Source organism: Typopeltis vanoorti, chromosome 5, assembly GCF_054136105.1.
Source record: "Typopeltis vanoorti isolate ZY-2024b chromosome 5, IOZ_Tvanoo_1.0, whole genome shotgun sequence".
NCBI classification, from domain to species: Eukaryota; Metazoa; Arthropoda; class Arachnida; order Uropygi; family Thelyphonidae; genus Typopeltis; species Typopeltis vanoorti.
In genome coordinates this window covers 107,272,787-107,299,732 of record NC_143553.1, presented here as the reverse complement: position 1 = coordinate 107,299,732, position 26,946 = coordinate 107,272,787, and the positions used below count along the sequence as shown (strand labels likewise).

The 26,946-nt window shown below is 34.5% G+C and overlaps 1 protein-coding gene across 2 annotated transcripts in view; it reads right to left on the bottom strand.

Annotated features, from left to right (window-relative positions):
* Positions 1-26,946, bottom strand: part of Dis3 (exosome complex exonuclease RRP44-like protein Dis3) — a 310,868-nt gene that overhangs the window by 253,315 nt on the left and 30,607 nt on the right. For both annotated transcript variants that reach the window (XM_090392656.1, XM_090392657.1), the window contains exons 4-5: positions 16,321-16,406; positions 13,382-13,564 (exon numbers count right to left, since the gene is read on the bottom strand). In XM_090392656.1, the coding sequence (XP_090248782.1) occupies positions 13,382-13,564; positions 16,321-16,406 (269 nt within the window). The remainder of the gene's footprint in view (positions 1-13,381; positions 13,565-16,320; positions 16,407-26,946) is intronic.

Here is a 26,946-nt window from a genome sequence, read left to right as displayed (position 1 = left end):
ATATTTCATGTCCAAGATAAAGTGAACGCCACGTTGGCAAAAATGAAGTTATGGCAAAAGTGGGTTGGTAATGGAGAATTTGACACGTTTCCATCTCTTCATGAACTGCTCGCAAATTCAAATGAACAAATTGACGATATGAAAATTACTATCATGCATCATTTACAAAGCTTACAAATGAATCTAGAAAAGTATTTTCCTGAATTGGACATTAATATTGAGTGGATAAGATACCCTTTCAATATCAACAAATCTATGGCAAAGGGTCTATCGTCAATAGAAGAACAATAACTTTTAGAACTAGCTTCTGATGGTTTCCTAAAAACTTTTGGCTACAAATACAGAATGAATTTCCTGAATTAACAGATAAAGCTCTAAGGTTCATTTTTCTATTTCCAAGTTCATATCTGTGCGAAGTTGGATTTTCGGCCCTTGTAGATATTAAGATGAAGAAAAGGAATCGTATTATAGATGTCGAACGCATTTGAGATTGAAATTAACAACTATAGAGCCAAATTTTGCTGAAATTTTATCTCACCATAAGCAATTTCACTCCTCTCGTTGATGATCAATTATTTCAAGTAAGTAAAAATTTATAGTATCTTTATAAAGTTTGTTCTATTAAAAATAAATCATATTTTTTGTTTACGTGTACATCTAAATTCAAATAAAATAGACATTTACAACGAAATATATTTTATTTATTTATTATTATTTTGATAAGGGGGTACTTGGTAATAATGAAAATTTAAGAAGGGGTATGTGGATGTCTGAAGTTTGAGAAACACTGCCCTAAGCTTAATGATGATTCAGAAAGACAAGTCATTTGGTAGACATAAAATCAACTGGTTGGTTTTATGTCTTCTCTTAATAATTCCATACGTAAGGTTAAACAGCCAAATTAAACATTCCTGCACCCCTATTTTCTCATTCAATTTATACTGTATTATATTACTTTGCATTAATAGCTACATATTAAATTAATTTGTGTGTGCATCCGTGAATGAAACTAACAGATATAACCTTTAAAGTATGTAAGTCACATGATGTGATTATAACAGTTGGCTTGGGTTACATCCTACTTATTTAAGTCAGGATCTGCAGGATTATTAAATTTATGTGGAATCTTTTAATTAAACAGTAAATTGAATTCTTTATTAAACTTGTCCTTTATATAATGTGTAATTAAATAAACTTCTCTTGACTGTAGCTCACAATATACCAAGATTGTCATACTAGGTTACATAACTTTGTTATTATCTCAGTATGTTCAAGCAGAGCAAAATAAATCACAGTTCACTTACTTAACATATCTGAATGTCATCTCACCCCTCCTGCATGTTATCAGAATGCATTCGAGAAATATTAATAGCATACAAATGTAATTCTGATATAATATTAATTGATTTGAATGGCAAAGTAAAAATGGCATGCATACTACAAAACAGAAAAAAGCAGAATAGAACAAAGAGGAATCAGTTCACTGAAAAAAATGAAATTCCTTAACATAAATTCCATCCAAGTCCAAAATATAAATTCCTAACTTAGTTATTAATGCTAATAAAACAATGCAAAATATTAATATTTTCAATTTGTAAATGATCACTTAATTATGGTACCAAATAAAAGGTCTTGTACAATATTTAAGTAAACGTTCTATTTTTAAAACTCCATAACATTTCTAGCTTCTTTTCAACGTTCAACGTCATACATTTACTTAGAACAGCATCATAGGAATTAAAAATGCTTCCCACAAAAATATATTAAAATGTCAAAAACAAAGTACAGAGCAGTCTTTCAATCATAAGCAGACTGCATATTGAACAGTCAATTATCAATTCCTATGAACATTACAGAAGTTGCCGTCCTACCCAAAGCAGAATGATCTCCCTTTCTTATCCATCACCATTCAACATTATGGCATCCCTCAGGAATATATTAAATTTTGCTGAAATCCTGATCTTGTCCATTTTATTTATTCAATGTAACCATTTCTGTGTATATTGTATTATATCACATTTACCTCATTCATTATATTTTTTTGTTTTTCATCCAGTCTAGTAACATATATCCTACAGTTAGTCTCATAAATTTTATTTCAACTGATGTAAGCTGTTGTCAATCTTGTTTTCTGATGATACAGGCTTCACTCCCATAGTAAGTATTATTCTTGCCAACGTCTTATGCTTTAATAATAAATTTAGTTTAATCCTTTATCCAAGTGTAAACAAACAAAGTTGGGGACTGAAGCAACTTGTGGTAAAGGTGGACCAAGCTCTCATCACTTGTCTTAGTATCTCTCATAATGCAAAGCACATCTCCTTGCAGACATGTATAATGCTAAGCATTAAGGGAAGAGCCACTACCCAGACTGGTTTCGACCTTTATTGTGGTCTCGTCAGTGGGAGCTAAACCCAGAGGTGATGATAATAAGGTGGAAGTAATGAAGAAGTCATACTTACCTATATGAGTTGCCAAAAGGTGTCTCACCTTATTATTAAATTACTCTGGATTTAGAGAAAGATATTGGAAGTTTTTTCCACTTGGTTAGACTATAATAAATTTAGAGTAATCCTTTATCCAAGTGTAAGCAAACTGAAGTATCTTGCATCTGAAGTATCTTCAGAACTGAGGCAACTCGTGGTAAAGGTGGACGAGACCTCAATAAAGGTCGAAACCGGTCTAGGTAGTGGCCCTACCCTTAATGTATAGAATTATACAGGTCTGCAAGGAGATGTCCTTTGCATTATGGGAGATACTAAGACAAGTGATGAGAGCTTGTTCCACCTTTACCACGAGTTGCCTCAGTCCTAAGGATTCAGGTGCAAACTTTGTTTGCATACATGTGGATAAAGGATTAAACTAAATTTATTATAGTCTAACCAAGTGGAAAGAAAAAAACTTCCAACATCTTATGCTTTAGTTCTGGCATGCCTCTGTACTTTTCCTGGATTAAAAATTTGAATAATAATTCTCAATGCACTGCAGTATTTCTGAATACTGTAATGTTTTCTTTGTAAATTATACTATAATCATAATCATTAAAGCAGTTTACATGCTCTCACAAACTGTATTTCCAATACATATTTTACTTTGAATTAGTACATTTCCTTGAAGAGCCATAGTTTTGACCAAGATTTTACACTTGATATATCCATATTAAAGTTTTCAGCAGGGGTGCTTAAGGGTCAAAGCTGTATAAAAATACTTGAGAGGATACCTCCACATAGACTTCAAAGGAATGCGAAAAACCAACCAGGGCTTCTGATCTAATGTCCAATCCTCACCTTCTCGTCATGCGCCGTGTTGGATGTCTACCTGGTTACTGAACAAACAAGGATGGGCTGGCAATTTGGGATTTAGCTGACCAAATTGTACTTTTATTGGCTTAAACCAATATACAAAATGGTGGTACACCATAACAAAATTTCATGCTGGCAGGGGCTTTGCCCGATCCACCATGGAGTTCTAATTTTTCTATCCTTGCAGACACCACATGCCTCTCTAGCTGAATCAAGCAGGGTTTTCTTCAAGGCTTGCCACTGAATCTCCAAGGTTTGATTCCTGTTCTCAAACTCTTTCATTTTTTCTTCAATAATCTTTGTGTATTTTAGTCTACAGTTCAAATTTGAGAGATGCTCAACTTTTATTCGCTTTAAAACTTTCTTACATGTTATTCTTTTCAATATGAAATTCGATTTTATCCTGCTCAAGACTAAATAGTGATAACTTACAACTTCAAATCCTCTGTACACTCTAGTGTCCTGCACCAGGGAGAAAACATCACTATCAACAATGACATAGTCAATGAGACTTTTCTTATTCCTTGCCTCTTCTTTCCATGTGAATTTGTGCACATTTTTATGTTGGAACATGGTGTTAGTAATAACCAGTCCATGTCCTGAGCAGAAATCCAACAGATATTTGTCATTATTATTAGCTTTGCTCTTTTCTCCAAATTTTCCCAAAATATCTTTGTATGTCTGACATTCATTTCCTACTCTGCTATTTAGATCCTCAACAATGACCAACTTTTCCTTTTTCATTGTGTCAGTTGCTTTTTCTAAAGCCTCAAAAAATTCCTCCACTTCTACCTTAGTAGAACCTTCTGTGGGACCATAGGCGCATATAAGTCTCATTGTCTAGTTCCCCATTCTCATATTTGCCCACATTACTCTACTTGAGACTGACTGCTTTTCAAGAAGATTAGCTCCTCTTATTTTGTGTTGAATACTATGGCTACTCCTCCTTTTCCTTGGTTGTCATTGGCTGAATATAACATTTTGTATTTATTGCTCAGAAAGATCTCACCAGTTTTGGTCTTTTTTGTTTCAGTCACCCCTATTATGTCGATCTGGTACTTATCTAATTCCTCAGCTAGCTCCATTTCTTTGCCATTCAGGCTTCTTATGTTGATAGTACCGATCTTTAACTCTGGTGATTTTGAGTTGGGGTATGTTTTCAGATTTGTTCCAGTAGTTGACTTTTCGTTGTTTGCCCTGGTTCCCTGGCGAAAACAATGGATGCCTTGTTTAACTGGCGATGCCCCAGCCGGCATGAAATTCTGTCATGTACCATCAGCGTAAAACCGACCAGAGCTTCTGACTTAATGTCCAATGCTCACCTTCTCGTGATGCACACTAAATGAACAAGGATGGGCTGGCAATTTGGGATTTAGCCGACCAAATTGTATTCTTATTGGTTAAACCAAAATAAAAAAAACTGATGGAGTTGTAAGTCAGCAGTTACAATTGAAGGAAGGACAGGAAGATGGTTTAATGTTAAATCTGGTGTGAAACAAGGATGTACATTATCCCCTCTGTTATTCATTATCTATATGGATCACATTATGAAGGAAAGTGGTATTAAACATGATATCAAAATTGGAGATGTTAATGTCAGCCCTTTGCTTCATGTGGATGATGTTATACTTCTGAATAAATCTGCTACAAGTTTGCAAGATTCTCTGACTAAATTGAATAACTGTTGTAATAGATATGGTATGAAGGTCAGCAATAAATAGACAAAGACAATGAAAATAGGTAGAATTGTTGAAAATGTCAACTGCGTTGTGAATGGAGAACCTGTGGAACAAGTAAAACATTTCAGTTACTTAGGCACGATTTTTAGTGAAGATGGTAAATTAAATATGGAAATAGACAACAGAATCAACAAAGCTGGTATGGTAGGAAGTCAATTGAATAAATTCATATGGAATAAGAGAGAAATTAGTCGGAACACTAAATTAGCTGTATACAAGACAGTGTTCAAACCAGTTTTAACTTATGGATCTGAGAGCTGGGTCAGAAGTAAAACACTTGACCAAAGACTAGAGACCACAGATATGAGAGTCCTGAGAAAGATTAGAGGCATGAACAAATGGCATCAATGGCAATATCAGATTAAAAACGAGGATATTAGGAAAGAACTTGACATTGTCGGCATCCAGGAATGCGTTAGCAGAGCTAATCTCAGGTGGTATGGTCACTTAAACAGGATGGGAAAGGAAAGATTAGCAAAACAAATGTTCTCTGCCAGGTTGGCAGGAAAACGACCCAGAGAAGACCAAGATATAGGTGGATTGATATGGTACAATGTGCCTTAGACAATAGAAATATAAGATCTGATAATGTTGGAGTCTTGACAAGTAACAAGTATTTTTCCTAAATGAGATGAAATTCAGGAAGACTGCATTAAATTTCAACGTTTTAGAAATACTAACCTGTTGACTCTCAGTCCTATTCTCTTCAACGTTTTTCTAAAGTTTCTTTTTTATATTATTAAGCGATGCTTCGTGATGTAGGCTATGAATGTATTCATGAGCATTGACTCAGTTACTGTGATACATTTGTAAAAGATATTTAATGACTATCAAACCGAGAATAAGTTAGAAAATTTTAATGATACAACTAGTTTCGGCTTATTATGGCCTTCATCAGGTATCTTTGTAGATAAAAGAAATAATAATAAAAACTGAAGATTCTAAAAAACCGAGAAGCACAGATAAATTGCAATACATAATTGAAATAAAAAACGTATTAAAATTCCATTTGTTCTATTTACGTGCCATTGTTTATTGTATGTGTGGCAGTAGACTCTCGTGGGCACCAGTATTGAACAACAGCAGTATGGCTCTCAGGGATGTTATAGCTCAAATTACTGTTCAAATGTTCAGGATTAAGGACGATCTCCCTGGATTCCACTATCTTTCTTTCAAATTCATCCTTGCAATGGAAAATGTTTTCAGTTCTATCCCATGAAACTGAGTGACTCTGAAAATTATCATGAGGATTGTTACAGAAGAGAACATGGCTGGATAAGGCACTAGCATTTGATCTTTTATAGATGTCTCTTTTATGCTCCTCCATGCAAAGTTCAACAGATTTATTAGTTTGGTCGTAATAAGGAATATTACAATCACACCGTAGTTTATATACGCTGGGATATTTTAGATTATGATGCTTAGGTTTAGGATGGCTTATAAGAGATCTCATTTTTGGAAGAGTGGTGAATAACGTTCTGATTTTGTACTTTTGAAGGACTTTTGCCAATTTTTGGGAGACTGAACTCCCAAATTGAGATGTTACCTTTAAAATTAGTAGTTTCTGTATTGTGGTGCCTAGGAGGATCTATAAGAAATTTCTTAATTGTTCTTTTATGATATCCATTTTGTTCAAAAATATGTGAGAGGTGATTAATTTCTTTGTGAAGCTGATATGGATCGTTTAAAATAGAGCGAGCTCTGTGTCCTAAAATAGAAATAGTTCCGAGTTTCTGTAGTGGAAAATGATTAGAAAGACTGTAAAGATATTAGTATGCGCTGGTTTTCTATACATAGAGAGTCTAAATTTTCCAGAGCAGCGTGAGAGTTTTATATCCAAGAAAGGAATGGAGTTATCATGTTCTAGTTCTGCCGTGAATTTTATATTTGGATGCTGGTTATTTAGATGATGTAGAAAATTCGTGAGACAATTTTCACCATGACTCCATATAATAAAAATGTCATCTACATAACATTTCCAAACTTTTGGTTTAAATGAAGAGGAAGATATAGCTCTTGTTTCAAAGTCCTCTAGGAAAATATTCGCCAGAATGGGGAGATAAAGGGTTCCCCATTGCCAAGCCCTGGTTCTGTTTATAGATTGTATCTTGATATTGGAAGTAGCCAGATTGAACGCAATGCTTTAATAAACTAAACATTTTTTTGGATAATTTATCCTTTAATAATATTAATACTTCTTCAGTTGGTACATTTGTGAATAATGAAATAATATCTAAACTGGCTATAATATCATTCTCATTGATGGATAAATCTTTAATACATCATCATCATCAAATTCCTGCCATGTACCCTCAAGGGGTGTACAGGATATGACAGTACTACATGAAAAAATTACATCATTACTAACTTCCTATCTACAATTTTCCTCCAAATCAGTCTGTTACTTGTCAAGACTCCAACATTATCAGATCTTATATTTCTATCGTCTAAGGCACTTTGTACCGTATCAATCCACCTATATCTTGGTCTTCCTCTGGGTCGTTTTCCTGCCAACCTGGCAGAGAACACTTGTTTTGCTAATCTTTCCTCTCCCATTCTATTTAAGTGACCATACCATCTGAGATTAGCTCTGCTAACGCATTCCTGGATGCTGACAATGTCAAGTTCGTTCCTAATATCCTCATTTTTAATATGATATTGCCATTGATGCCATCTGTTCACGCCTCTAATCTTTCTCAGGACTCTCATATCTGCGGTCTCTAGTCTTTGGTCAAGTGTTTTACTTCTGACCCAGCTCTCAGATCCATAAGTTAAAATTGGTTTGAACACAGTCTTGTATACAGCTAATTTAGTGTTCCGACTAATTTCTTTCTTATTCCATATGAATTTATTCAATTGACTTCCCACGATACCAGCTTTGCTGATTCTGTTGTCTATTTCTATATTTAGTTTACCATCTTCAGTAAAAATTGTGCCAAAGTAGCTGAAATGTTTTACTTGTTCCACAGGTTCTCCATTCACAACACAGTTGACATTTTCAATGATTCTGCCTATTTTCATTGTCTTTGTCTTTTTATTGCTGACCTTCATACCATATCTATTACAACAGCTATTCAATTTAGTCAGAGAATCTTGCAGACTTGTAGCGGATTTATTTAGAAGTATAACATCATCCGCATAAAGCAAAGAGCTGACATTAACATCTCCAATTTTGATATCAGGTTTAATACCACATTCCTTCATAATGTGATCCATATAGATAATGAATAACAGAGGGAATAATGTACATCCTTGTCTCACACCAGATTTAACATTAAACCATCTTCCTGTACTTCCTTCAATTCTAACTGCTGACTCACAACTCAAATAAAGACTAAGTATTGCTTGATATAATGCCCCATTGACACCATATAACTGCAGCGTATTGAATAGATTCTCTCTTGGCACCTTGTCATATGCCTTTTCCAAATCGACAAAACTTAAATACAGATCTTTGTTATATTCCCATGCTTTCTCGACTATTTGTCGTAAAGTCAAGATCTGATCCTGACAGCCTCTATTTGGCCTGAATCCAGCTTGTTCTTCACCAAGCTTTTCTTCCACAATTCTTCTCAACCGTTTCTCAAGTATACTTGCATAGATCTTGCCAGGAACACTCAGTAGGGAAATACCTCTGTAATTCTCACATTCAGTTTTATTTCCTTTTTTATATATGGGTACTATGAGAGCTCTACTCCAATCATCGGGAATTCGTCCCTCTGTCCAGGCTTTCTGAACTATGCAGTGCAACCACTGTAAGACTCTTATACCACCATACTTCAGCATTTCTGGTTGAATATCATCTACTCCTGCTGCCTTTCCACATTTCAAGCCTTTGATGGCTTTTTCTACTTCAAGTATAGATATGTATTCCTGACTGCATGCCTGGTCAGTGTTTTTTACCACTGTGCTGTCATCACTGCTTGTTTCATTTAGCAGTTTTTCAAAGTAATTACTCCATACTTCAAGGATATCTTTTTCTCCTGTTTTCATTTCACCTTTATAATCTCTAATTCCTTTTACAGCACTCTTTCCTCCATTCCTAAGCTTCTTCAACAACCTCCAGAATATTTTGCTACCTTCTTGATATTTATTTTCTATATTCTTGCCAAAGTCCTCCCATGACTTTTGTTTAGCTAGTTTTACACACTGTTTAGCTTTCTTACATTTGTCTCTGTATTCTGTAAGAGTAAAAGCTGACTTATTTGCCAGGAACTTTTGACATGCTTTCTTCTTTTCCTTCACTGCCTCTTTAACTTCCTGTCCACCAGGGAGTTCTGATTTTTTTATCTTTGCACACAACCTCACCACATGCCTCTCTGGCAGAATCAATTAATGTTTCCTTCAGAGTTTGCCACTGAATCTCCAAGGTTTGATTCCTGTTCTCAAACTCTTTCATTTTCTTTTCAATAATATTTCTGTATTTTAGTCTACAGTTTACATCTGAGAGCTGCTCAACTTTCATTCGCTTTAAAACTTTCTTACATGTTATTCTTTTCAATATGAAATTCAATTTTATCCTGCTCAAGACTAAATAGTGATCACTTCCAATTTCAAATCCTCTGTACACTCTGGTGTCCTGCACCAGGGAGAAAACATCACTATCAACAATAACATAGTCAATGAGACTTTTCTTATTATTAGCCTCTTCTCTCCATGTGAATTTGTGCACATTTTTATGTTGGAACATGGTGTTAGTAATAACCAGTCCATGTCCTGAGCAGAAATCCAACAGATATTTGCCATTATTATTAGCTTTGCTCTTTTCTCCAAATTTTCCCAAAATATTTTTGTATGTCTCACAATCATTTCCTACTCTACTATTTAGATCCCCAACAAGGACCAACTTTTCCTTTTTCATTGTGTCAGTTGCTTTTTCTAAAGCCTCAAAAAATTCCTCCACTTCTACCTTAGTAGAACCTTCTGTGGGACCATAGGCACAAATAAGTCTCATTGTCCAGTTCCCCATTCTCATATTTGCCCACATTACTCTACTTGAGACTGACTGCCATTCAAGAAGATTAGCCTCGTATTTTGTGTTGAATACTATGGCTACTCCTTCTTTTCCTTGATTGTTATTGCCTGAATATAACATTTTGTATTTATTGCTCAGAAAGATCTCACCAGTTTTGGTCTTTTTTGTTTCAGTCACCCCTATTATGTCGATCTGGTACTTATCTAATTCCTCAGCTAGCTCCATTTCTTTGCCATTCAGGCTTCTTATGTTGATAGTACCGATCTTTAACTCTGGTGATGTTGAGTTGGGGTTTGTTTTCAGATTTGTTCCAGTAGCTGACTTTTCGCTGTTCGCCCTGGTTCCCTGGCGAAAACAACGGGGGCCTTGTTTAACCGGGCGACGCCCCAGCCGGCATGAAATTTTGTCATGTTGTACCATCATTTTTTATTTTGGTTTAACCAATAAGAATACAATTTGGTCGGCTAAATCCCAAATTGCCAGCCCATCCTCGTTCGTTCAGTATCAAAGTAGATACCCAACAGGGTGCACCACGAGAAGGTGAGGATTGGACATTAGGTCAGAAGCCCTGGTCGGTTCTTTAATCTTTAATCTTTTAATCTTTAATACTAGATACAAAATCTAAGGTGTTGTTGATGAACGATGAATACTTATTAGAAAAAGACTTGAGGTATTTTGCAAGATATTTTGATAGTTTGTAGGTTGGAGAGTCAATACCTTCGAAAATAGGGCAAAGAGGAGTGTTTTCCTTATGTATTTTGTAGTAAGTTCTTAGTACAGTTTTGTAGTTCCCGAGTTGGATCATCCTGTAATATGGAATATGTGTCACTTTCCAGTAGTAGAAGCATCTTATAATCTTTTTCAGTATCGAGGATAACTGTGGCATTACTTTTATCCGCCAGTAAAATTGTTATATTTCTGTTCTTTTTTAGATTTCTAATAGCTTGTCGTTCAGCTGACGATATGTTATCTTGTGGAGGTTTTGCATTGTTAATGATAAAAATACTACCCATACAGAGCAGTCTAGTTAAATGAGTAGGCAGAAGTGAAGTAGCTTTTGTAATATTAAATGGATTCTGTACTCTCTTAAGATTTTTAAATTTTCTGATAAGAGTAATTTTATTATTGTTCTGTATCTGAGTTGCTATTGTTTCACTATTAGAAATAAACTCGCTAAAACTATCATCATCCAGAAACTGTTCATTTTTCAATAAAAGATCTTTTTTCGTTGAACAAAAAGGCCAGACTACTTTTTGTATTAGAAATTCTCTCACTGAGTAGGTCTAACTTGGCTTTACGATATATTCTCTTGGCACGTACCGTATTAATATTTTCCCTAAATGAGATGAAATTCGGGAAGACTGCATGAAATTTACAACATTTTAGAAATACTAACCTGTTGACTCTCAGTCCTATTCTCTTCAACATTTTTCTAAAGTTTCTTTTTATTTTTTAAGTTAAGGGATATTACATCCCATATTGTTTCTTAGTCGAATAAGAAACTCAAAGAGTTTCATGCCGAATATAGAAACTATATAAAGTTCGGTGATTCCAAGTGTAAGCAAATACCTGGATAGTGCAAATGACCCATTTGTAATGTAACACTGAGGCAACTCATAGTAAGGGTGTAACAAGCTCCGATCACTATTCTTGGTATTTTACCCATAATGTGAAGCCGGTCTGGGTTGTGACCTTCTCTCATAATGTAGAACAGTAATACAGCTTCTAGGAGCTAAGAGAGAAGGTCACAACCCAGACCGGCTTCAACCTTTATTGAGGTCTCATCAGTGGGTAGGTAGACTCACTGAGAAACTCAAAGAGTTTCATGTGAAATTTATATAGTTTCTATATTCAGCATGAAACTCTTTGAGTTTCTTATTCGGCTAATAAACAATATGGGATGTGATATCCCTTAACTTAAATAAGTTCATGTCACCGAATTGAAGCCTTTGGCTCTTCATATAATTAATAATTTATTAGGGCACCTTCTTGGCAATTCTCATAGTAGGGTATGCAAGTTCTGTTTGCTACAAACTTGGTATTAACTAGGTCTACCTACTCGCTGATGAGATCTCAATAAAGGTTGAAACCAGTCTGGGTAGTGACCTTCTCTTGTAATGTAGAACAGTAATACAGCTCCTAGGAGCTAAGTTCACATTATGGGTAAAATACCAAGAATAGTGATCGGAGCTTGCTCCACCCTTACTATGAGTTGCCTCAGCGTTGCACTACCAAATGGGTCAGTTGCACTATCCAGGTATTTGCTTACGCTTGGAATCGCCAAACTTTATATAGTTTCTATATTTGGCATGAAACTCTTTGAGTTTCTTATTCGGCTAAGAAACAACATGGGATGTAATATCCCTTAACTTAAATAAGTTCATGTCGCCGAATTGAAGCCTTTGGCTCTTCATATAATTAATAGCTTCTTTTTATATTATTAAGCAATGCCTCGTCATGTAGGCTATGAACGTATTCATGAGCATTGACTTGGTTACTGTGATACATTTGAAAAAGATATGTAATGACTATCAAACCGAGAATAAATTAGAAAATTTTAATGATACAACTAGTTTCGGCTTATTATGGCCTTCATCAGGTATCTTTGTAGATAAAAGAAACAATAATAAAAACTGAAGATTCTAAAAAAACTGAGAAGCACAGATAAATTGCAATACATAATTGAAATTTATCTGTGTATTAAAATTCCATTTGTTCTATTTACGTGCCAGTGTTTATTGTATGCATGGTATCAGCATTTTTTATTATTATTGTTTATTTATATATATTAAACAGTAGTAGTGACATAGGCAGTTTTAAGCATTGATATGAGAAAATTTCAGAATGGGGAATTGGATACACATTTGTAATTACACCATAACAGAAAGAACAGGAAGTTTTTTTTTGAGTAAATTTGTGATTCTACTGGAGACTTCAACAGTATGATAAAGCCAGGATAAAAAGCAAGGTTTGTTTCCAAGGAAATATCTAAGCTCTTTATTGTTTTATTCAGACACACAGCAGGCTACTTTTGTTATATTTCTACTAGTGAATACGAGCATATGAAAGAAATGGGGTCTAAATCCCATACTGAGTACATGCAATTAACACACTATGGAATTAGAAAACTTAGGTAAAGTAGTGCATGTCATGTACTTCATAAAAATAGCATACTCTGGACATATTTTATACGAGTATCAAAAGTTAGTTGTAAATGCCTAGAGCATTCTGACAAAATTCTGGGTATTGCTACACAATATACTCCAAAAATAAATGTATAAATAAAGAGCATAATTACAAATTTTTCGAATGAAATAACACAGTTTTCTAATATATTAACAAAAAGAAAGAAAAAAATCACTTACAGAATTTGAAGAATCTGTACTAGTATTCTGTTCATTGTCAGTTAACACATAGCCTTCTAAATAATTTTCTCTGCTACACTGGAATTTCCCTTGTAGAAATTTCCCGCCTTTAATACCAGTAAGTATTTGTGACAATGGTAAATGTTCTGGATATATTATTTTTTTCCGTTCCATTAAGCTAGTCTATATGGACACAAAAATGTTTACAGACACAATATCAGAATAAAATTTAATCAGTATGCATATATAGAGGTGTCTATAAATCAAGATGATGTAAAAAGAGTTCTTACATCATCCTGATTTGACACGTAATAATTTTGAATTCATTATAATGAATATTTTACAATTCTGTATCAATTCTTTGTATTTATAAATTACCAGAAACCATATACAATTTTGAATCTTTTACTCCAAATAACTTTTCTCATCAAAATGTTATTAAAAATTTACTTATGTTTGCATAGAATGAATCAATATATCAATGAGCAAATCAGATATCTTATTTTAGTCAACAAGGGATTAGATTAATAAACATAAAGTTGTTTGTTGTTGCTATGTTAGGATCATGCTGAGGAAAATGTGAGCATATTATATACAGCAGGTCCTTGTTATCTGAGTCCTTGCAATTAGCAGGCCCTATGTAAAAGTTACCATAACACAAAAATATCAGCTAAAGAGTTCACAACCAATGAAACTAGTCCTCATTCAAACATCCTTTCCTGCTCAACACTAGCATGTTACCCCACCCATTACATCAATTATAGTTAGGTGTTTCACTAGATGCGATGCTGGCTGTTGTAAGTGCACCTGCTGTTTTTGGATATTTCTCTTCAATTCAAATATATTTTTATCATTTTTAGTACCATTAGTTCAAAGCAAAGTACTACTGATAAAGTAGCACACAATTTCAAATGAAGACAAAACAGAAGATATGAAACAACCATTCACATCATCCTCAGTAAAAATACAGATATTGTAAGCAGCAGTAAGATAAATTGACAAGAATAATAACATGATGGATGCTTCACACAAGCAAACAAAAAGATTTCAATATTAAAGAATAAAGATGCACTTAGGAAATTTATTCATTTTTATTTAATTTTATGTAGCTCTCAACCATGAAAGATTTTTCTGTAAACCTTAAGTACATTTATACCATGGGTGGGCTAAGGATTTTCTATTGTTGGTATTTTTATTGATTTTTTACATAGTCTGGAAACCCTGCTCTAGAGACTAAACATGGAAATTTTTCAAGTCACTTGAGGTCTCCAATAAGCAGTGCAGTGATCTCACAATGGACAATGAAATTTATCTCCCACCTAAATTAATGATGTCTGAATATTTCTGCAATAATGACCCTCTTTATATAATCATGTCACAAAAGGTGCACATGAAATAAAGGATGTCTTATTAAGGCTGTCATACAATTTTGTTAGAAAAATTATCAAAGAAAGCATAAATATAAATCAACACTTCATCCACATTTGAATCAGTCTAAGAATTGGCACATACTTACAATTATAGCCAATACCTTGTTAAATGTATAATAAACTTAATTGTATAATTTTTAGTTACACATTTCAAGACTATGTGCTAATTAAATCTTTTTTCACTTATTCGTTATGAATTTTTGGTTTGTGTTTTAAGCAGATTAACTTAAAGTGACCTTTTTTTCCTATCAATTACCAATAACAAGGACATCCTGTATATCAGTTATTCTCTGGCACGTTAGAAGAATTTTGCAAATAAGAGAAGAATAGGTGGAAAACTAGTTAAAGATACCAATGTATCTTTAACTGGTTTTTATGATACCATATTGTTGGGAGCAGGGGGGGGGGGTTGTGAACATATCCAAAAATCTATCTGTATGGATAGGTTTGCTGTAATCTAAGAAAGAGTATCATCAAGAAGAAGTGTGCCTAGAAAAGAGACTATTCTCCCCCCCCCCCCCCCATAGTGTACTCGATTCTGGGATGCCGACTGTTGATGTGGAGGAGGAATGAGTAATGTATCTGAGCCACATGGCTAAACAGAAAACACATCAATGCATTTTAGCGAGATATGTTTGAGAACTGCAGTAACAAGAGCGTGTTTTTCTTTTTAAATGCTCCATATAGAAACAGGCTAGGAAAGGAGAAGGGAAAAAGCACATCCTGTACCCTCTGTACAACCAGAAAAATCAAATGCCATTTGAGCAAAAGGTAAACTTAATGCATTTGGCTCTTACAAAGTTTGCTGTATTGACATGGAAGATACAAGACCCACCTTTCCTAAATCCAGCCTGTTCTTCTAACAATAAACTGATAACTAACCCTAATACTGAATTCAGAACATTTAGACATAAGAGTTCTTGAGGAAAATTAAAGACAAAATCACACTGAAGATATCAGAAAAGAACTTGACATTATTAATATTCAAGAATGTGTAAGCAATGAAATGTTAGCAAAAATAGTGTTTGAAATAAAAATGCTTCAAATACCTGTTTGAGAAAGACTAATAAGTTAAAAAAAGGTGAATTAATGTAGTTATGAGTGCTTCAGAATATAGAAGAGATGATCAAATCAGAGATCAAATAACAGAATAATTTTCTAGATGGTAGGAAACTAGTAATGAAATAGTAATTATACAAGACTATCATAATATCTAGTATACATCCTGAGGGTATATCACAGAAAAATGATGATGCTGATAACATTAAAAAATAAAAGGTGGCCTCTATAAAAAAACATACATATTAAAGAGGCCACCTTTCATTTCATGTTAAAAAAAAAGTTTAATAAATAAGTAGGCAAATACCTCTTTAAATGCTACTCATTAAATGGGAAAGAAGTTTGTTAAACATTAAACTTCTATCATTATATATAATTTTAAACAAAAACTTCAAATATATATATATATATATACACATATATTTTTTCATAAAAGTCAAGTATACTCACTCCAGTATTGCCTTCACCTTTTGGAAGATGTGCTAACTTCTCTGTCAAGGATGGAAATTTTGTAATACTCTTTACATACTCTGCAACTACAAAAACGATTAAACAATCTGATTAGATTGCCTAGCAATATATTTCTGAATATACTAACTTGATATAAAATAAATCTGGCTGATAAAGCACACTAGATTTTATCAAGTGCTGCTTATAAACAGCCGAATTAATCCTGAGATATTTAATTAATGACATGTATTAATGGTAAGTTTTGGAACAGAGTCATTAAAGATTATTCAAATACTGAATTACTCAGCAGATTATATAAAGTTAAGGAATGAGAGATGCAGGTTAGATTTAGTTGTGTATTTGGTAAATAAATGTTCTGGATAGGGGAGAAGGAGTGGCACACAGAGAGAGAGAGAGAGAGAGAGAGAGAGAGAGAATTCTAGTTATAATAAAAGTGAAATAGAATTTTGTGGATGAACCATATGAAGAGAAGGATTCTAATTAACAGAATACCTCACTAGGATGCCCATCAATTTCTACAATAAGTTCCAGCACTAAAACTATAGTGATTCTATGCAAGAGAGGTTGAGAATAGTTTATGTAGGTTAGATTACAAGAAGAGTTAGAAGACATATGTAAGTAACATTATTCTAGGTAAAGAAAATTATCAAGTACTTAGGCCACTGCCAACAACTGTTTTAAAACTGAGGTTATTTAAAAGATAATAGAAAGACTACATATTCACTACTAAATAAATTAATTAACATAATGTATAGATCAACAGTTCTCAACTCGTGTTTCACGGAATCTAGGGTTTAAAATGTATGAAAAATTTATTTAAATAAAGTTTCAAAATTTCAATAAAATCTGTTGAGTCAAGTTGTGGATTAATGAATCGAATACTTGCATTTGATTCTCCCACCACTGGTCGAGTCATATCCCATGACAAAATCATCTGTAGTGAGGTGGGGGCACAGCGATGCAGCGTATGAGCGAACAAATCAATAATAGATCGGTGGTGTGTTTTGCACTGCAACCATCAACCATTTTGTGATATCTTACATACTTTTCATATAAAAGTCAAGTTGGCATGATATAAATTTAAATATTATGATTGTGTAAACCCCAAATTAAAATATAATAGATGATTAGTTGAGAGGAGTTTTTTTTAAAAAAGTGTAGCAACAGTTCACATGTTTCTAGTGACAAGGAGACTAGTAAAGTGGATACTGACAAAAATACAGATCAAGGCACCAGCATTACTTGTGTAGCAGATGAATCGACAAAAAGGGAAGTGTTGTCTGTCAATACTAAAACATCGTTAAGTCATAAAAATGTACATACGGCTCGAGTTATTTATTACTCAGATTCACAACCACAGGAAATCCCAAGGCCCCTGATGCATTATGCATATTATGCCAGGGTTCCAAAATTTTTTATTAAGGCTGAAAAGGGTTCCATGATTAAAACAAGTTGGGAACTGCTGGTCTAGATAATGCACAGAATCCATACTTAGAGAAATGATGTTCATCTAAATATTCATGAATCCATGATGCTGAGTAAAGCATGAAATCCATATTTTTAAAAAATTGAGAAACAAAAAAAGGATATTTTGTAAGATGTAGGTATTTTTGTAAATGGATGGAAGGATATTTTGTAGATGTAAGTATAAAAAAAAGCCAGGTAGTACTTGTTACATCTAAACACAACCTGTCAGAAACAAGGGAGTTAAAAGTTTGTTGCTTTGGTCTAAGATTGTTAGCATTAAGGCAATCTGTCTATTAATCAGATTTAAACAGGATTGAGTGTAAAGGGTATAGTATCTGTAGGAAAGGCATAACATATAGGAGGAGAGTGGTGGGAGGGTATTACTAATGATAGAAGTCCAGTTAGAGTAGAAATTCATGAATGCAACAGTAATAATGTCCCATATGAAAGGGGATTAACAGGATGAAACACATGGTTGTGTGCTGCTTCAGATCTAGTGGTTCAGTTCCTAGGGACAATGAAATGCAGTGCCAAATTACTCTGATGGGTACTAAGTGAGTATCGGTGACTTAAATTATCCAAACTTTGATTGTGCAGCAGACAAATTTCATGGTAAGAATAAAAAATGAACTGTTGTGGAACAATTGTTTCAAGCAGCATGTGATAGAAGAAACTTGAGTAAATTTGATACTATTAAAGCAGAAGAAACAAGTTGAAAAAAAAAAAAATACAGTAGGAAATATAACAGTTCATATTTGGAATTCAGGTTTACTTGGTATTGAGATGAAAGTGAACAGAAACCTCAATGTGTTTTGTATTATAAAGTGTTGTCGAACGAGTGCATAAAACTCCGACGATATTTAGAAACTAAACATTGTGATGTGAAAAATAAGCCAAATGAATTTTTTCAGAGACGCTTAGGGACATTAAATCATTTGAAAGATATACTTTCAGCCATGGGTTCGATTAATAGCAAGGTACTGGAAGCATCCTATGTTTGCATATAGCAAAAACATGGAAACCTCATTCTATCAGGCAAAATTTACTACTTCCAGCAATAAAACATGTGGTAAAAACTATCATATGGCAGGTGTAAATCTCAGTTAATCGAAAGAGTTAAGAAGAGCCCTTATTATGCATTACAAATAGATGAGACTACTGATGTCACAAATGATGCACAGTTAATATGTTACGTAAGATATGCACACGATAACAACATTCGTGCTGATATTCTGTTTTGTAGAAACAGAATATCAGCACGAACAACTGGAGAAGAAAGACTTCACACTCTCGATAATTACATAATCCACAAAAGGGATCCAGTGGAAAAAATGTATGGACTTCTGTTTGGATGGAGCTCTCACCCTGGCAGGCATAGTGGGGTTGTCTCTAAGGTCAAAGAAGTAGCTCTGAATATGAATTGGGTATGTGGTTTCATACATAGGGAAGCGTTAGCAATTAAAGGAATGCCACCAGAATTTAAAACTGTGCTATACAATGCTGTAAAGCTAGTTAATTTTATTAAGGCTAAACCGTTAAATAACAGATTATTTTCAGTATTCTGAGATGAAATGGGCAGTGAATATATACAACTTTTGCATTATTCTGAAATTTGATGGCTTTCCAGGGGCAAAGTACTAACACGATTATTTTAATTAAGGCACAAAGTTTTATTGTTTGTAAATGAACGTAATTCTGATTTCGCATCACTCCTTGTTGATGAAGCTTGGTTATCAACACTATCCCATCTTTCAGACATTTTTTCGAAATTCATCATCAAATTCTTGCTGTGTACCCTCAATGGGTGTACAGGATATAATAGTACTACATGAAAAATTTACATCAGTACTAACTTCCTACAATTTTCCTCCAAATCAGTCTGTTATTTGTCATTACTCCAACATTATCAGATCTTATAATTCTATCGTCTAAGGCACTTTGTACAGTATTAATCCACCTATACCTTGGTCTTCTTGTGGGTCATTTTCCTGCCAAGCTGCCAGAGAAAACTTGTTATGCTAATCTTTCCTCGCCCATTCTATTCAAGTGAACATACCACATGACATTAGGTCTGCTAACAACATCAAGTTCTTTCCTAATATCCTCGTTTTTAATATGATATTGCCATTGATACCATCTGGTCATGCCTCTGATCTTTCTCAGGATTCTCATATCTGTGGTCAAGTGTTTGGTCAAGTGTTTTACTTCTGACCCAGCTCTCAGATCCATAAGTTAAAACTGGTTTGAACACTGTCTTGTATACAGCTAATTTAGTGTTCCGACTAATTTCTCTATTACTCCATATGAATTTATTCAATTGACTTCCTACCATACCAGCTTTGTTGATTCTATTGTCTATTTCCATATTCAATTTACCATCTTCACTAAAAATCGTGCTTAAGTAGTTGAAATGTTTTACTTGTTCCACAGGTTCTCCAATTCACAACGCAGTTGACATTTTCAACGATTCTGCCTATTTTCATTGTCTTTATTATTTTATTGCTGACCTTCATACCATATCTATTACAACAGTTATTCAATTTAGTCAGAGAATCTTGCAGACTTGTAGCGGATTTATTTAGAAGTATAACATCATCTGTATAAAGCAAAGGGCTGACATTAACATCTCCAATTTTGATATCATGTTTAATACCACTTTCCTTCTTAATGTGATCCATATAGATAATGAATAACAGAGGGGATAACGTACATCCTTGTCTCACACCAGATTTAACATTAAACCATCTTCCTGTACTTCCTTCAATTCTAACTGCTGACTTACAACTCAAATAAGGACTAGAATTGCTTGAAATAATGCCCCATTGACACCATATAACTGTAGCGTTTGGAATAGCTTCTCTATTGCTACCTTTTCATATGCCCTTTCCAGATATCGACAAAACTTAAATATAGATCTTTGTAATATTCCCATGCTTTCTCAACTATTTGTCATAAAGTGAAGATCTGATCTTGACAGCCTCTATATGGCCTGAATCCAGCTTGTTCTTCACCAAGCTTTTCATCCACAATTCTTCTCAACCGTTTCTCAAGTATACTTGCATAAATCTTGCCATAAAAACTCATTAGGGAAATACATCTGTATTTCTCACATTCAGTTTAATTTCCCTTTTCATATATGGGTACTATGAGAGCTCTACTCCAATCATCGGGAATTCGTCCCTCTGTCCAGGCTTTCTGAACTATGCAGTGCAGCCATTGTAAGACTTTTATACCACCATACTTCAGCATTTCTGGTGGAATATCATCTACTCCTGCTGCCTTTCCACATTTCAAGCCTTTGATGGCTTTTTCTATTTCAAGTATGAATATGTATTCCTGACTGTATACCTGTTGAGTGTTTTTAATCACTGTGCTATCACAGCTTGTTTAATTTAGCAATTTTTCGAAGTAATTACTCCATACATCAAGGATATCTTTTTCTCCCGTTTTCATGTCACCTTTATCATCTCTAACTTCTTTTACAGCACTCTTTCCTCCATTTCTAAGCTTCTTCAACAACCTCCAGAATATCTTACCACCTTCTTGATATTTATTTTCTATGTTCTTGCCAAAGTCCTCCCATAAATTTGTTTAACTTTCTTACATTTGTCTCTGTATTCTCTAAGAGCACAAGCTGACTTATTTGCCAGGAACTTTTGATATGCTTTCTTCTTTTCCTTCACTGCCTCTTTAACTTCTTGTGTCCACCTGGGAGTTCTGATTTTTCTATCCTTGCAGACAACCTCACCACATGCCTCTCTGGCTGAATCAATCAGGGTTTTCTTCAAGGCTTGCCACTGAATCTCCAAAGTTTGGTTCCTGTTCTCAAACTCTTTCATTTTTTCTTCAATAATCTTTGTATATTTTACTCTACAGTTCAACATCTGAGAGCTGCTCAACTTTTATTTGCTTTAAAACTTTCTTACATGTTATTCTTATCAATATGAAATTCAATTTTATCCTGCTCAAGACTAAACAGTGATCACTTCCAATTTCAAATCCTCTGTATACTCTGGTGTCCTGCACCAGGGAGAAAACATCACTTTCAACAATAACACAGTCAATGAGACTTTTCTTATTTCTTGCCTCTCTCTGCATGTGAATTTGTGCACATTTTTATACTGGAACATGGTGTTAGTAATAACCAGTCCATGTCCTGAGCAGAAATCCAACAGGTATTTGCCATTATTATTAGCTTTGCTCTTCTCTCCAAATTTTCCCAAAATATTTTTGTATGTCTGACAATCATTTCCTACTCTGCTATTTAGATCCCCAACAATGACCAACTTTTCCTTTTTCATTGTGTCAGTTGCTTTCTCTAAAGCATCAAAAAATTCCTCCACTTCTACCTTAGTAGAACCTTCTGTGGGATCATAGGCACAAATACATCTCATTGTCCAGTTCCCTATTCTCGTATTTGCCCAAATCACTCTACTTGAGACTGCCTGCCTGCCATTCAAGAAGATGAGCCTCGTATTTTGTGTTGAATACTATGGCTACTCCTTCTTTTCCTTGATTGTTATTGCCTGAATATAACATTTTGTATTTATTGCTGAGAAAGATCTCACCAGTTTTTGTCTTTTTTGTTTAAGTCACCCCTATTATGTCGATCTGGTACTTATCTAATTCTTCGGCTAACTCCATTTCTTCACCATTCAGGATTCTTATGTTGATAGCACCTATCTTTAACTCTGGTAATGTTGATTTGGGGTGTGTTTTCAGATTTGTTCCAGTAACTGACTGTTTGCCCTGGTTCCCTGCTGAAAACAACGGGCACCTTGTTTAACCGGGAACGCCCCAGCCGGCATGAAATTTTGTCATGTTGTACCATCATTTTCTATATTGATTGAAGCCAATAAGAATACAATTTGGTCGGCTAAATCCCAAATTGCTAGTCCATCTTCGTACGTTCAGTATCCAGGTAGGTACCCAAAAGGGGTGTACCACGAGAAGGTGAGGATTGGACATTAGGTCAGAAGCCCTGGTTAGTTCTCCGCATTCCATTAAAGGCTATGTGGAGGGCTCCTCTCAGTGATATAGCTTTGACCCTTAAGCACCGAACTAAATCTCTTTCTTCAGGAAAATTCTTTAACTGTTCTCGATGCGTACGACAAAATAAAGACATTCGAGGAAAAAATGGGTATTATGGATTAGTTATAAAAGTCAGACAATTTGCAAATTTTCCAACACTGGAATCTTTTTTTTAATAGAAAATGATATTTTTGTTGATTCTGAGTTTCTGGAAAGGGTTTGTGACCACCTCAAAACTCTGAAACAGAATGTTGCAACATCTTTTTTCGAATAACTTTTATAAGAAATTTCTGTGGGTTTGCGATTCATTTCAGGCTTACAGTGACGAGAATGACCTTTCGTTATCAAAAAAAAAAAAAAAACAGTTAATTGGGCTTTCAAGTAACAGTAGGCTTAAAATGTAATTCCATGATCTTGGTTTGGCTCAAATCTGGATCTCACCTTCAGTGAGAAGGGAATTTCCTGCATTATCTGAAGAAGCACTGAAAATCGTAATGCAGTTTTCTACAACCTATCTTTGTGAGAAAGGATTTTCCTTGCTCCTTCAAATAAAAACAAAATACAGAAATTGTCTTAGTGTGTGTGTGTGCTGATCTTTGACTGAAGTTGATGAATATTGAGGCAGATATCCAGAACTCTGCAAGGGCCAAGAAGCTCAACCATTTCATTAAAAGTAAGTAGTAACATAATTATATCATTCATATTTACGGATAATTATATCGTATTATTTATTTGTTTAATAAAAATTAAAACATTGTTCAACGATGATACACTTTCATCATTTACTTTCAATTTAATTATGTTTCTATATGTATTCAAAACATGCTTTTAGATTTATTATGTTATAAATGGCACAGTTTTTCTCAAATGTTGGTAATCCTCACGTAGGTTTTAAAAAAAATTACATAACTTAGTGGTCCGTAGTATTGTTTCAGGCATTTTACTGGTCCTTGGGATTAGAAAGGTTGGGAAATGCTGCCTTATCCCATCTATTTGGGACCAGCCTCTTTTTCCATTTTTTCCTATCTTGTGCCATTTCTTCAGTTGCTCCACAATCGTCCATGTCTCTTCTCACCACTTCTCTCCATGTCTTTCTTGGTCTATCTCCTCCCCCTCTTCCAATCCACATTCAGATTCATAGTCCTATTTACATTTTCAGCTGCTCAGCTCCATTCAACATGTCCAAACCATCTTAACCTGTTTTTCCCCATTTTTTCAACTACTGATACCACTCACAAACTACCTCTGGTAAATTCATTTCCAATTTTATCTTTTCTCATTATTCCGCACATTCATCTTAACATTCTAATCTCTGCCACATTCATCTTTCGCTATCTACTTTCTTTACTGCCCAACATTCTGATCCATACAACATGGCAGGCCTCACAACTGACTTATAGAGCTTCCCTTTTAGACAAACTGGGACATGCTTGTCACACAAAACAGTGCTGGCTTGTCTCCACTTTAACCACCCCGTGCTAATTTTACCAGTCACCTCTTTATCAATCTCACCAACACTGAGCCTAAATACCTAAACTTTTCTTTTCCCTCCAAAATATAGTTTTCAATCATTACTGAGGTATTCTTTTCATCATTTCTTTCTCCACTAAAACAGCACTCCATATATCCTGTTTTTGTCCTATTCAATCTTAATCTGTTACATTCCAAGGCCTTCCTACACCCTTCCAATCTTGAATTAGCCATCTCTCTCTCTCTTGTATGCTCAACCAAAACTACACTGCCTGCAAACATCATACACCATGGCACCTCTCCCTGCACCAATTCAGTAAGATCACCTAATATCAATGGAAACAAATATGGACTAAGGGCAGAGCCCTGGTGTAGCCCAACTCTCACCAAGAAATATTCAGTGTTACCACAGGAACTTCTTACAGATGTCACTGCCTCATTGTCCATATCTTGAATGATGCAGATATAGGACTTATTTTCATTGCAGTGCTCTCCAGAGCACTTCTCTTGGGAAGTTTAATGTAACTATATTTATTTAAATTAGGCTGATTTCTGAGAGAAGTTGCAGATTCAAAATAGTCATTCTCTTCTAAATTTACTGCAATGAAGCATGGTCATCTTTTACCAATTGAATTTAACGTCAAATAATACAGATATTTTATTTAGCTCTGATATCACCTCACTGTTCGCCAATATTCCCTTAAATGATGGCTTACGACCATATATATATATATATATATATATATATATATATTTATAAAAATAAATTTAACTGACTAGAACCCAGTATATATATATATATATATATATATATATGATGGATATTATATATATCCTTTTATATATATATATATATATAAAAAGTTTTTCCTCCTGATATTCATCTCTTTTCCTTTGATATCCATTCCAGATATTTCTCTTGGAAGCACAAAATTTATAAAGACACAGAGGGCACTTCTATGGGTTCTCCCCTCTAATCCTCCCCTGCCAATTTTTTTTTTATGGAAATTTTGAGAAACAAGCTCTTGGAATAAGCCTCTCTGAAACCTTGTGGATGATGTGTTTTCCATTTGACCTCATAGCTCAGACCCGTTAAAAGTCTTTCTTCTCTCACCTCAAGAGTCTTCACCCTAGAATCTATTTTACTATAGAAAAAAAGAAAATCTAATAATGAAACTACTAATAGTTTCACTTCTACCCAATGGTGACCTGTCCATTTCAGTATACAGGAAGCCCACCCACACAGGCAAATACATTTACAAACTTTCCCATCACCATCTCACTAATATGGCATTATTAAAAAACTAACCAACCGAGTTCTCTCTTACAACAGAACTAATCATATACAACAAACCTTTGTGTCTATTGGCTACAGGTCCCACAGTAGCAAAAAAAAATAAAATAAAAAATAATCAATCCTTCCCCCAATCCTTGACCGTCCTCTTCAGAAAGATTTTAGTAATGCTATCATCATCCTATATGTCCTAGACACTTCAGAAAAATAGCCAGAATCTTAAAGAAATACAACATCCTCCACAGCTTTCAAAACCCACCGAAAACATGCTACTCTAATACGTTCTACTAAAGACCAGCTCCCTCCTTCTCCTCTCTCTCTCTCTCTCTGTGCATGGAGTATCTAAAGTGCTCTGTTCTTGCAAGATGGTCTACTATGGAAAGACAGGAAGATCAGCCAACATCCACATGGAAAAGCACAAAAAAATATATCAGCAGTCATGACTATAGTCAATCAGGCCTTGCAGACCATGCTTTAGATACAGCTCATAGAATCAATTGGAAAATAGACCGCCATACTCCTCACAGTAAATTTAGAAGAGAAAGACTATTTTTGGAATCTGCAGCTGCTCTTAGAAATCAGCCTAATTTAAATAAATATGGTTGCATTAAACTTCCCAAAATATGGGAAACACCAATACTTCAAGATACCAGTTTACATCCTAGGTTGCCAGCAGTGCCCTACCTAGTTAGGATTCTAATCTTTCATCCACGTGTTTTACTTAGTTTTGTGTTGCCTTTGTGTGTGTGTTAAAAGTCTCATATTGCATTCCCTGATGACGTCTCAGTGACTGAGATGAAATACTGGAAGAATTAAATATTACTTTTAATCCTTTCTCAGTGCTGTTTCACTCCAGTAAGACTCTAACATGAGGTCTCTTTCCCCATTTTCCATGTAATGAAAAATTTTATTACATATGATAACTTATAACACCCTTCCAGAAATTTTTAGACCTCATCATATCACCCATCAATCTGTTCTTATCCATTATCCTGATATAATATTTGTAACTCTTTGAACCTCTTCCACAACTTCTTTATCCCTTATGAACCCAGATCTATGCCCACTAGTGCAGGTGCTCTGATATCGATAAAGAGGCAAAATGACTACCTTATCCTTTGTGTGTGTGTTATAATTCTCATATTGCACTCCCTGACAATGTCTTAGTCGCTAAAATGAAATACTGGAAGAATTAAATATTATTTTTAATCCTTTCTCAGTGCTGTTTCACTCCATTAAGCCTCTCACATGAGTTTCTCCCAGCATTTAAGCCTTAATACATGGAGAGAGAGAGAATATGGGGCATCCATGGAAGCTAACTATGTAGATGATTAAGAAAGGGA